General features: G+C 45.7%; 1 protein-coding gene across 8 annotated transcripts in view; it reads left to right on the forward strand.

Annotated features, from left to right (window-relative positions):
- Positions 1-12,957, forward strand: part of LOC104154125 (NACHT, LRR and PYD domains-containing protein 3-like) — a 29,968-nt gene extending 17,011 nt beyond the window's left edge. For 4 of the 8 annotated variants that reach the window (XM_009690366.2, XM_068951146.1, XM_068951147.1 and 1 more), the window contains 3 exons: positions 874-1,044; positions 4,258-4,428; positions 6,960-12,955. In XM_009690366.2, the coding sequence (XP_009688661.2) occupies positions 874-1,044; positions 4,258-4,428; positions 6,960-7,053 (436 nt within the window). In that variant the 3' untranslated portion in view covers positions 7,054-12,955. The other 4 variants (XM_009690369.2, XM_068951149.1, XR_011142315.1 and 1 more) reach the window with 4 other exon arrangements.
- The last annotated feature ends 280 nt before the right edge of the window (positions 12,958-13,237 follow it).

Here is a 13,237-nt window from a genome sequence, read left to right on the forward strand (position 1 = left end):
TATTTCTTCCACTGAAAAAGGACTCATGTTAAATAGCTCCAAGTAGTATCTGCAAGGTCTTAGACAAAAGAAAATTGTGTATGGGCAATGCCAAAATGCACCTGCAAGGACAATCATATTGTATACAAACATTGTATCGCAGGTCTTCTGATGGGATAAAGTTTGCACTAGCTTACTTATTCCAGCAGGAGCCATTGCTGTGGTGCGCTTTCCTGAGCTTGGAGAGCTTATTTCCCAGCTCTCTTCACTCTGTTGTTCTGAAGAAATAATTGTTCCATGTCTTCCTGCCCACTGTGCCTTTCCTCAGCTCCCTGCTTTCAGAGGGAGAAAGGGATGAGACTGTCTGTGCAGTACCTTGCAGGGACCTCTGACCAGGCCTGAGGGCAAAGCTGGGCCCTGTGGGGAGAGGCAGAACCAGGAAACAGGTGGCTATGGGTCCCTCAGGGCCCAGCAGGTGCGTATGGGGCTGGGGGATGGAGAGTGGGATGCCCAGCTGCCTGCAGCAGCCAAGCTGGGCCCAGTTGCCTGGGCAAGGGATGCCCACAGCTGCCTGCAGCCATGGCCTACTGGGATTGGCACAGCTCCCCAGTCCCACCTCATCACCACTCTCCTGATTGGCCCAGTACTGATTGGGTGGGACTGAGGGGTTTTTGGTGCCCGGGTGGAGCTGAGATAGGTCCACGGAGAGGGCTGGGGCAGTCCTTCCCTTGCTCTGTCTCTTGACAGACCAGCACTAGCACCTCTTTAGGCACTTAATGGCAGGGTTTCTGACCATTGTCACTGTTGATTGGCCAGGAGAGGGCCTGGTGGGTGGGGCTATCAAAGCAGCTGGGCCCTGAGCCCCTGAACCCTCTCTCTGTGTCTCCTCTGCAGGTTGTGGGGTTGCAGTCTCACAGATGCCTGCTGTGGGGATCTTGCTGCTGTGCTCCGCACCAGCCAGACCCTGCTGGAGCTAGGGCTGGGTGCTAATGCCCTGGGAGATGCTGGAGTGCACCTGTTGTGTGAGGGGCTGAAACACCCTGCATGCCGACTGCAGACACTGGGGTAAGGAACTTTGGGGCCCCTCTGAGCATTCCCCAGGCTGTGCTGTGAGGAAGGCTTGCGGAAGTATGTGTTTGGAGCTAAGGAGCTTTCACCTGCAAGGTCAAGGAAGACTGAGAGTGATATGTGTCCTTGGTGCTGGGTCACTGCTTACCCTGCTTATCCTTACTGCTTATTCTGTGCTCTCAGCCTGCCATGCTTCTGTATAGAATGGGAAATGGCAAGCCCCCCTCCTCCCCAGGCACCTTATCTCCATGAGCTTTGTTTCTTTGGCTCTGAGTGTCTGATAGCCTAGATGAAGTAATGCTGGAAGATGGCAGAGCATGTGACCTAATGAAAGAAGCCCCCAACTCACCAGAGGTGATTAACTCTGGCATAAGATCTGCTCCCTTGCCAGGAACAAAAGTTCTCTGAAGGTTCCTTTCCTTCTTGCAGTACAGATGATCCCTGTATGAATAACTTAAGTGCAGGGATATTCTTTGGGAAAGTCAGAATAGGACTGAGAGGGAGATTCAATCTCCTCTCTCTTGGAATCTGCAAGGTCCTTAGTCCACCTTAGGCCACAGTTATGTGTTCACATGTCACACAGTTCCCTTTCCAGTCAGCTGTTCTACCCACACAGCACTTCTGGCCTCTGGCTTCCATTCCAGAAGAGCAGAAGTTCCAAGTACTAAGTCTTCCCTGACTTTTTATGGGAGCATAGACATCCAGCTTCAAGGCAGGCAGCTGTTGCATATCGCTCGGTGTAGGTCTCTCCATTGCAAACAGGATTCTTGCCCTGAGAGAAACCAATAATTCTAGTGAACACTGAGGAAACTAAAAATCCCAATGCTGAACCACTCTTGGCAGCAGAACATGGAGATCCACTAAAATGGCCAAAGCTGTATTTATGGAAGGACCTATGGAACCAATCCAACAGGAAATTGACACTGAAAGCAATGCAGGGAGGCTGGGCAATTAAAATTGCCAGGCTTGTTAGTCCACTAGAGCAACAAGAGAGCAGCTGGACAGCAAAGAGACATAAGGAAGAGGGGAAAAGAGTTTTTTAAGGCATGTTTGGACACTTAGAAATGTTGCCATGAATGCACAGGTCTGTACTAGATATTAGACTGGAAAAGGAAGAGTTCCTTGAAAATGGCTTTATTAGAGGACTTTGACTTTGGGAAACATCCCAAGCACACAATATGGCTAACAGAAGGCAGGAATGTCCCAGCAGACCTGTTTGCCTGAATATCCATGGCTTTACAAAGGTGCCTACTCTGCCACTTGCAAGTAGTTCAACTGAGCTTGCTGTCTTACTCTCCCTTTCACTGCCCTTTCTTCTCACAGTTAACCATGTCTGCAATGGTGTCATCATGTCATTGGAATCCCTGCTCTTGGCAACATACATTGAGCCTGTATTTCATGGCTGTGTTGTCTTTTCAAAGAAGAATTTCAGTGTGTCTTTGCCTTTCTTCTTCTTTCAATGTTTCAGCTGTACTCAGAGTATCTCACCTGTCTGTTCCTTTTAAAGCCTGTGTACTCTAAGCAAGAACCTAACTTTCCCTTTTTCTTCTTTTCTTCCCCCTAGATCTCTCTGTTTGTAAGTATTCCCTTTTTGTTCTCCCTTCTTGTGACCGCAAGGTAGGAAAGAGAGGGTTGGATATGAACACAGAGAGATACTCAAGTCATATGAAGGGTTAAACAAAGTAGATGTAGTGAAGGACTTACAGTGTAAACTGCATGGAGAACTGGAGGGGTTGTTGATGGGAGGCTGCTGGATGCAGTTTGGACACCCAAGCAGGACTCACTCTGTGGTACCCTAAGGGCCCCTTTTATCTACTAGAACTATTTACTTATCTGAGCTGTGCTAACCCTGAGTAACTGCTGTCTGCAAAGCAGCTAGACGTTGTTGACAAAATAGAATATGCATGTCCGGCCTTGATGGATTTCAGTCTCTACTATCACCTACTCTGCCAGTCACCTAACTCCTTCTGCAGGTGTTCTCTTGCTACACTCCTCAAGAGATTTCCTCTGTCATGCCCCTCATCCATGACTTCTCCTGGGTGTCCTTGATTGACCCAGAGGAAGTTCTTTTATATCACTCTCAGCTGGGGTTGTGCTCCCACTGGACTTTTCTCTCTGAAATTTCAGGCCTTAGATTCCCTATCACTAACCATTTTTTTTCCATTAAAAAGAGGAAGTTGGGGATTACAAAGTTTATTTTTTGTCCAGAAGGAGGCTTTTCTAACCTCTCATATGCTCTCTCTTCCTTTTCTGAACGTCCCATCATCCAGGAGGAATAAGCTTGCCTTTTAAACTTTGGCTTAGCTTCTTGTAAAGTACAGGAAACCATGCCACCTTTTAGTGGCAAGAGCATAGCTTAAAGAAAGACCTTACAGCAGGAGAGAGCCTGCTGAAAAGAGGATTTCCAGATCATGGCTAATGGAATTGTGTGGGGGTGATTTGTGAATCTTCAGCTCAAGGAGGACTTGTGATATCTGTCACAAAGCAGTTCCTGCAAGGTCTCCATAGAAGGCCAAAGGGCTTATAGCGCCCAGGATGAAAAATGGTCATTGCCAGCTACAGTTATACAACCACTGGCTGTCTACATGGCCAGAGAAATAAACCCTGAAGGGGTAAGAAGGATGGAAGAATGTTGTTGTTACACTGAGAGACTAGCCTGCCTTGGACTGAGCTTGTTGCACTGTTTTGTGCAGATTTCCTCCTCCAGTTCAGTGCCTTTCTTGACATCACTGAGACTGGTCTAAGCTGGAGGACAAACGTTATAAAAATGGGCTGAGGAACTTGGTCTAATCCCAAAGCTGAACCTGCTTTGAGCAGGAGATTGGGATAGAGACCTCCTGAGGTCCCTTCCACACTGAACTATCTGGTGACTCTGTTGAGGAGCTATTAGTGCTATTGGGACTGAGATTGGCCTGCAGAGAGAGGTGGGGAAGGACTGGGGGCATCCCACCTGACTGCTGATTGGCCAGGACAGAGGTACGTGGCCAAAGCCCCATTTGAGCAATTCTCAGAGAGGATTGGCTGAGTGGAAGCCAAGGCTCTGTGTAGGGAGCTGGTAGTGCCTCCAGCACTAGCACCTCTTTAGGCACTTAATGGCAGGGTTTCTGACCATTGTCACTGTTGATTGGCCAGGAGAGGGCCTGGTGGGTGGGGCTATCAAAGCAGCTGGGCCCTGAGCCCCTGAACCCTCTCTCTGTGTCTCCTCTGCAGGTTGTGGGGTTGCAGTCTCACAGATGCCTGCTGTGGGGATCTTGCTGCTGTGCTCCGCACCAGCCAGACCCTGCTGGAGCTAGGGCTGGGTGCTAATGCCCTGGGAGATGCTGGAGTGCACCTGTTGTGTGAGGGGCTGAAACACCCTGCATGCCGACTGAAAGCATTTCGGTAAGGAACTTTGGGGCCCCTCTGAGCATTCCCCAGGCTGTCCTATGGGGAGAGCTTTGGAGGGCATGAGACTGACTCTGGGGAGATACTCTTTCTGGGATGGAAAGATGCTGACAGTGTCAACCTTGTGATTTTATTCGTAACTTGCATCCAGCCTTTTTGGAATAGCATTAATAGTCCCTAAAAGAGGGTACCCCAAGCACTTGCTCCTGCAGAACTGCTAAAAAGGAGTGAAGCTCTCAGGATTGTGCTGAGTATGACTAGCTAATTTCCATATTGGCTGCTAGAAGTGCATTTTGCGTAGAAAGGGAACTGATTGAAGCCACCCCTGCTATGCTCAGCCTGTTCTGATCCTATGGGACTGCACTCTGGTGAGGGGTTACCCTGCCTGTGCTTACGTTACCTTTGGTTCCTAGCTCTTTTCCTCATGGAGAAGCCCTGCTCTTGTATCCTCTTGAGAGATGCAATCATGCTAGGAGGTATCTGCAGACTGTCAAAGAAAATTTCTGACACAGATGACTGACAACCTAACAGGTCCAGAAAAGTGTCTCTCCTTGTTATTTAAAATAAGGAAGAAAAACTTCACATCGATCCCTGGGAACATGATGGAAAGATTGAAGAAAATGACTGGGACTAGTCAGCATGGATTTATGAAGGCGAAATCATGCTTGAGGAACTTGATAGCCTTCTATGATAAAATTACCGTCTCAGTGGATGAGTGCTGGATGTTATTTATCCTGACTTTAGCAAGGCTTTCAATTCTATCTTCCATGACATTCCCATTGACAAAGTGATGAAATATGCATTAGATCAGTGGACAGTGAGGTGAACTGAAAACTGATGTAGCCAGCAGGTTGTGGAAGGTGATTTTTTTCCCCTCTATTCAGCACTTGTGAGACCTCATCTAGATTAATGGGTCCAATTTGGGATCCACAGAATGAGAAAGACATTGCTATACTGGAAAAAGTCCAGCAGAGGCCTCCAAGTTTTTAAGGGTACTGGAGCATGTGCCACATGTGGAGAGGCTGAGTGAATTTGGTCAGTTTGGTCATAAGAAAAAAAAAAAAAAAGTAGAGGGTGGACCTTACTGGTATCTGTGAAGTGCACTAATACAGGACAGGAGGCCATGCTCATAGCTTTGCAAGAAGGGAATTCCAATTAGATAAAAGGACTTTTATTTACTTATTGGTTCCATGAGGGTTGTCAGACACTAGGAAAGGGGCCCAGAGAGGTTATAATGTCTCCATTCTTAGAGATATTCGAATCTTGACAGGACATGGCCCTTACAGGTCCTGCTATAAGTTGGAGCAGGGGGTTGGACTAGATGATGAGCAGGGGTCCCCTCCCTCCTGTATCACTCTATGAGTCTGATTTCCTTTGCTTCTCTGGATGTGAGTGGCCAGACTTGCCAGGTGAGAAAGTGGGGGAAGCATTGCCAGGTAGTCAGAGTACTGCACTGGCAGATGTAATTGAGACCTGCTTCAGTCCAGAAATTTATTACCGGCTTTATTCCATCCCTAAAACTATCACTTAAAGTCGACCTTCTCTTTAGATGCTTGTTAATGTAAGAGAATGTACTGCTGAGAATTAGACTTTGCTTGTGCATGGAAAAAGACCTGAGATTGGAGACATAGAGCTCTTTTACTTCCTGTCTTCAATGAGAGCAGAATTCTCCTCTTAAAAACAGGGAGGCCTTTCTGTGAACTTTGGTGCTTTGTGTCTCCTTTCAGTGGAAAGAGGACTGTACAAAGAAGGCTCTCACACTGAAGAAGGCCCTTCATAGGCAAGGGTTCAAGAGTCAAGGATCATTCCTAGACTAAGTGAGATCCTTTCTTCAAAAAGACCAGGTCTTGCACTGTGTTCTATGTCTGAGAAGACGATTAAAACAGGAGCCTTACTTTTCCCCTGAGTGAAGAACAGTCCCCTCAGCAGTCTGTACTGAGCTTATCCTGATGGTGCATTGTATGAGCCACGAGTACAAATAAATTTTTTTCAGTAGGGGGCTTTAAGGGAGTGGAAAGGCTTAGACTGTTCCAGCCATTTTCCTTCCCACTTCCTTCCCCACAACAACCTGAGGACAGTGAGAGCAGTAGGTAGGGGGCAGGGAGAGTGAGCATAAAAATACATGAAATTTAAGGATATCTGATTTATGACAATTAACAGGGTTGGACTTACTGTGTTAGTCATGTCTATGCATATGCTTTTGGTGTTTATGTGGATGCTGGTAAAAGCATTGCTGACTGAGTATTGGTGTTTGTGGCTGTCCATGTGTGTAGTGTGTGGGTGTATGTGTGCACATGTGTCTACTGGGAACATATGCTTAACGTTGTTACTGGTCAGAGCTAAAAATGGGAACTACAACAGCCACATCTATTGGACTGGGACAGGAAGAATCCTCTTGGTCCTGAAGCTGACAGGTTTTAGCTTTCTTTAACAGCAATGTTATGGGTCTGGCAGCCAGCTGTTTTAGAAAACAGTAAGTATTTATAGTAGATTTTAAGTTTCTTCTTCTTTCCTTCTTGTCCCCAAAGGTTGAACAAATATGGATTCAGTGAAGAAGCTTATCGGGAGCTGGCTCACATAAGAAAAATCAAGCCCAGCCTGAACATAGGGTACATCTTTTGATCAAGACTCTCCACAGCCTGGGTATTGGCCTTATGGTTCTATCACTAGGGTAGCGCATGTTAAAAGCGAAGCAGGAACCAAGAAAATGTTTGTTTCAGTTTAGGCAAAAACAATTCTGATCATATGTGGCTGAGACTGATCAGTCATCCTCAGGACAGTAGGAGCTGAGTTTTACCCAACCACCGTAAATCTAAATAAACAGAAAAAAATGAGGATATGGATGAGTCCAGGAAATTCCTTCTGTCATTCTCTGGGGCTTTGGGATTCAGTGGAGGTGTATAAGAATGCACTTTGGATGCCAAGAGATTTTTATTCAGTTTCCATAGATCCTTTATAGAGATTTGTATACTGATGATGCTTTCTGTATAGTTTTGTCTGATTTCATAATTCTCAAGGGTATCATTTCTGTCTTCATTTTTATTATATATCTATCCAGGATGATGTCTGTACCAATTTTACTGAAAGTAAATACTGTTCCCCTTGCATTGTGACATTTCCGTTCCTTCCTGTAGTCAGTGCCAACGTCTAAGCAATGTCCCGACGATCTGGGCCAGGGCAATTCCCAGGGATGGTTCCTCTGGCAGAGCTAGAAAGACTCCCTTAACCTTCCTCTCCCCACCACCCCTTCTAGGAACCTTCTGGGCATTTTCAAGAAAATGATTTAGGGTGCAACAAATGACCCTAGATGCGCAAAGAAAAGGGGAGACCCAAGGTCCAGTATGGTACTGAGTGGGATGGTAGGGGGGTTAAAACACTTCAGCAGGAATTGGAGGGTTTTCTGTTCTTGCCATGCCATTGTTTTGTGCATGTTGTGGAATGATGCTTGACAGTCGTTCCTATAACAAGACATACAGAGACATGGCATACAGAGGAGAGTGTGTGTACCTATTAGAGTGTAGAGACGTTTGGGCCAACCAGCTATGTCAAGAAGTTTCTGTGAGAGGCAACAACCCAAACAAAGAAAGCAGCATCCAGGTTAGAATCTGAAGGGGAAGGAAAAAGGGTGGGGGATGTTGTGCAGCAGCCACCTGCAAAGTGTGTGAGGAGGAAGTTGTTGAAGTTGTTCTGTAAGGTGAAAGAAAATACTGAGCTTTGGACACTCATCCACTCTTCTGGGGGCTGAAAAAAGCAGCAAGTGCACACAAACCTGCTAGAGGATGGTTAGAGCAGGAGGGAAGTCAGGAGTAGAGTGTGGAGAGGCTCATGGCTGGAGCGGGGAGTAGTGTGAGACAAGGCAGAGGCAGAGAAGAAAAGAGTTAGGAGAAGCACAAGGCACAGCGAGAAGAGTAAGGTGTGGAGAGAGAGAGAGAGGCAGTACATGGCTAGAAGAGGCAACTCGGAAAAACTAGTCACAGCTAAGAGGTCAGATCAGCTTTGGTGGGCTTTGGCCTCAGCAGAGCTTAAGCATCTGAACCCTACCAGTCACTACAGGAAGTGGAAAGCAGTCAACTGTCCCAGCACTCAGAAGGCAGAGCAATAAGAAAAAGCAAAGGGTTTTTAATGGCTAGAGCAGTTCCTCTAGTCTCCAGATAGCCTCTTCCCACATGCTGTATCACTCAAAGAAGTGAAGAAAATTACAGTAGTCCTGCATCTGCTGGTTTGGAGTACTTTAAAGCACCACCACTGCTGTTAAAATGACCAAATGATCAATGCATGTCTGGAAGTTACATGCTGTCTTGCAGGGAGGAAGAGTGCGAGCCAACTGTCCTCCAAAACCTAATTTATGTGGAAAAAACAAAAATAAAACAAAGGTCTCAGCCCCTCTAACCAGAAGGACATATGGAACAAAGGTTTCACAAGACTAATGATTTCACGAGTTCTCTCAGGAGCAGTTGCTGAAAAGGCCTCAACCCTCCAGTTGCTTCTTTTCCGAGAGTGGGAAGTTGAAACAATTAATCTGGCTTCACAGACCACCAGCAGATCAGTCTAACTGGGTGTGCTAACTGGTTCCTGACGCTGCAAACCCAACAGGTAGTTGCTACAAATGTGGCTGTGGGTGTTGTACACCAAAGAGAGATGTGGGGAGATGTTATGGTATAAAATAATTTAAAAGCCATGGAGAGTTTGACTAAGGAATTACCACTGGAACACAGCACAGCACAGGAACTTGGAAGCAGCAGCTGAAATGGCTTGCAGAAACTTAGTGAAGACATAAGGAAATATGTTTGTTTTTGTGCAGTACACTGTTACAAAGCTGAACTTGTTCCCACCGGCTGTGGAAGCCAAAATACAAATGGAGTCAGAGGACAAATTAATAGAAGAAAGACAACTTAAAAGGTAACTGAATACAATGATCATAATATACTTTCAGCTGGAGAGGAGCTTGAGAGGCTGGGCAGTGGAAGGGACACAAATGAGAAGGGAAAAACAGAACATGTTAAAATATATTAAGAAGGGGAAATAGGTGGTTTCTTTTACTGTTGCTGAGAAGACAAGGCACTCCATGTAACAGGTTCCATTCTAACAATGCCACATCCATTTATGCTTGTCAGCTGGCATTCCTGCTCACAGGACCTGCTCTTCTATTCCTAGAGCTAGAGTCTTCCCACTGAACTGTGTGCTAGAACTTCCCTAATGATGAGAGAATTACTTTGATCTGCCCTCACCAAGTGAGCCATCCCATCTCAAGAAAGTGGAATAGAAGCTATTCTGATCCATAGGGGTGGATAAAGTTACCTAAACAAGGTTCCAGGCATTTGAGCTGCCCTAGTTCCCCTAAGAATCTGTATAGGGCAAGCAAAAGGGACACAGGACCTGTGGAAGACCTATGTGCTTCTGGAGCAGCATTTGGATAATCCACAGCCCCTAAAATAGAGGCCCTTCATCAATCACTTGAGTTCTGCCTCAAGCATCTGTCTTAGAGTCCCTGGAAGTAGCTGTGCTCACAGCCTGGTAGTCCCTATTGAATACAGCAGCTTTACAGAAGGGGTCATGCCCTCACCCTGAGTACTTGGAGGGCCTGTCCCTTCAGGATGTTACATTTGCTGCTCATGGACATTCATAAGGACGTTTTTAGCATTGCTCTCTGAAAAGAAAGGTGGGACACAATTCAAGATTAAGACACTTAAATGGAGGCATCTAAATAAGATAACTTCCTATGAACTTACTGTCTGAGACTTGTAGTTAAGAGACACCAGGGTGTTCATTCAGTTTCCTAGATATAGGAGTCTAGAGTTACGACAGGCATCCCGTCTTGGGAGCAGAAGGGCTCAGGTCTCCAAAGAATGCTATTGTCACCTCTTCCAGCTTCAGAAATGTTTCATATACCTTGGATTATCTCAGATGGTGCTAGAGGCCTGTAGTTAGGAAACTGGCTCACATACTAGTTAATACTATCAGTGAAGCCTGGCTAGTCAAGCAAATCCCTCTCTAGACTACACAGACCATATTACCTAGCCACTCAGAACCTGTAAGGGGATCTGAAACATCCAGGGTGAATGGAGAGACCTCTATTTAGATGTTTCAGTCCTTGTGCTTTATTTGCAAACTGGATCTTCCCATTCTCATGCATATGTCCTGAGAAACCCTGATGGGCCAAGGCTTGCACTTATACATAGCTTTACTCTGATCTGCTCTTGATGATCATAAGCCAGTAAACAACTCAAAGGCTATTCTTTTTATTTGGGATAGAAAAGTGTTCTTCCTCAGAGAAAGCTCTGCATGTCTTATGCAGGGGGGATCTTTTTTCGTGCATGGTCTTCCTTGAGAGAGTAGTTTGGATTCACCTGTCTCTCAGCACCAAAATTGTCATGCCTTCAAACCTCCTGCTGAGCTGTCGCCTCTCAGGTATTGTGCACTGGAAAAGAGCAATAAGGCATGTTGGTCTTTTCTTTAGTATAGTGGTTATTTGCTGTCCACAGCTGACTAAGAATTTCTGGGTTAAGAATTAACCACCTCTCACCTTTTCCTGTTTTTCTAATATCTCAGTAGAAAACTTTTATAAGTTATAAGCTTCTTCTTATAATTCAAATCAAAATGATCTGTTTTCCCAGATTCTGCCTCCTCTGGGGGCAACAGTTAACTGAGATCTGTCTGTCTGTATGTATGAGGCCCATTCAAACACTACAGTCACACACCCCCACCCACCCACCCCCACACACACACACACCCTTCTGTGCCATCTCATCCTGCAAATATTTCCCCACAAATGCCTGGAATTGATCCATCAAGGGAAAAATTTCTATTATTAACAAACGTCAGGACTTTAATGAAGGCATAACCATTCTCTTTTCTGCTCCTGTGGATCCCAGATAGGACACATTATTCCAGATGAGGTCTTAAGTGCTGAATCACCTTGCTCACTCCTGCTAATAAAGCCCAGTAAGTACCTGGCTTTCTTGGCATGTTGTTGACTCCTCTTCACCTTGAACTTTCAACAGTAGGACTCCCCCCAGATCCTTTCCTGTCAAGTTCCTCTCTAAAAAGGCAGCCCTCTGCGTATCCCATTGCATGGGTTTTTCTTTTCCATCTCAGAGGAAGGACTTCAAACTTACCTGGGTTGAACTTCCTGAGATTCCTGTCTGCCCAGTTGTCCAGCTTCTTGAGGTCTCTCTGAATGGCAGCCCTACATGCTAATTTACTGACTGCTTTCCCACTTTGGTATTATCCACAAAATTGCTGAGAGTACTCTCTGTTCCATCATCTTTCCTGTTAATAAAGATGTTAACTAGTATCAGCCCAGCTACTCATCCCTGAGGAATCTATCCCTTCAGTCTATGCCAATTGAATTTCATACTGTTCACCATCACTCTTCGAGCCTAGCAATCCTGCAATTTTTGGCCCACCTTATAGTCTACTTTCCTAGTACATGTATTACCAGTTTGACTATAATGGTACTTTGGAAAACTGTGCCAAAGGCCTTGCAAAAATCAAGGCGAACAGCATCCAGTGCTCTCCCTTTATTCATTCTTTCAGTCACTGTAGAAGGCAATCAGGTTGGTCATTTGCCCTTGGTCGATCCATCCTTACCTAATCACCTTTTCCTTCAGGAACATGGCTTCCAGGCCATTTGCTCCATAGCCTTCCCAAGGACTGAGGTGAGACGGATTGGCCAAAAGTTCCCTCTGTCCTCCTTCTTCTCTGTTTGAGGATGGGTGTGACATTTCTCTTCCTCCAGTGATCAGGAACCTCCCACAATCAGCATGGCATTTCCAAGATGATAGTGAGTGCCCTCATGGTGACATTGCCCAGCTCCCTCAGCACCCTCAGATGAATCACATATAGTCCAGTTGGCTGGCTAGTATATGACTAAAATGGTTTAAGTGCTTCCTAACTGGGTCCTCCTCTACAGTGGATAATAACACATTCCTACCAGCTCCGCTAGTAGGTCCAGGAAGCTGGGAGTCCTGAGGGCTAACCTTACCAGTAAAAGCCAAGGCTAAGGAAGGCACTGAGTACGTTTGGCCTTCTCCATGTCTTTTGTCATTAGGTTTCCTGGTTCATCCAGCAGTAGGACATATTTTCCTTAGTCTTCCTTATGCTAACGTTGTACTTACAGAAAAGGGAGCTATTATAGCTCTGGCCCAGCTTAGCACTAGTGCCTAAAGTAAATGAAGCCTGCAGGCCACAGGACTGAATTGTAAATGAGTTTGAGAGACATTGCTGAGGATGCGACTGCAGAACCAGCTAGAATCAGCACTCAAAGATTCAGAACACAATGAACAGAGGTTACAGTTAACCTTTGGATAAGATGCAGACCACCATGGACAGAGGTAACGACCTTTGGATGAGATAAGGCACTGCGAAGCGGGAACACGACAACTTTCCCAGGATGTAGACATGAACCAATCAAAAGGAAAGAGACCACTAACTCAGTAAAGAAGACTGGAAGATACTGTCACTGCGAAATAAGACTGTAAGGAGTACAATTACCCCAGCATTTCTTTGTTTGGGGTCCCTCCCTGGAGGCACCCAGCTCAAGCTGTTACTTTGCTGTACTGTTATTTAAATAAATAATTAATTTCACTGCTAGACGTATGTGAGACTCTGCTCCTTGGAAACCTAGAGTCGAATTGTTTCCATAACACTACTTACAAAATTCTTTACTGTCTCTATTTACATCCTTTTCTAGTACCAACTCCAGCAGAGCTTTGGCTTTCCTAATTGCATCCCTGCAGTGGCAGGCAACAGGCCCAGTTCCTCCTGGGAACAACATTCCCACTTCCACCCTCTTTATTCTTCTTGT

Source organism: Struthio camelus, chromosome 7 (genome assembly GCF_040807025.1).
Source record: "Struthio camelus isolate bStrCam1 chromosome 7, bStrCam1.hap1, whole genome shotgun sequence".
Classification (NCBI taxonomy): Eukaryota; Metazoa; Chordata; class Aves; order Struthioniformes; family Struthionidae; genus Struthio; species Struthio camelus.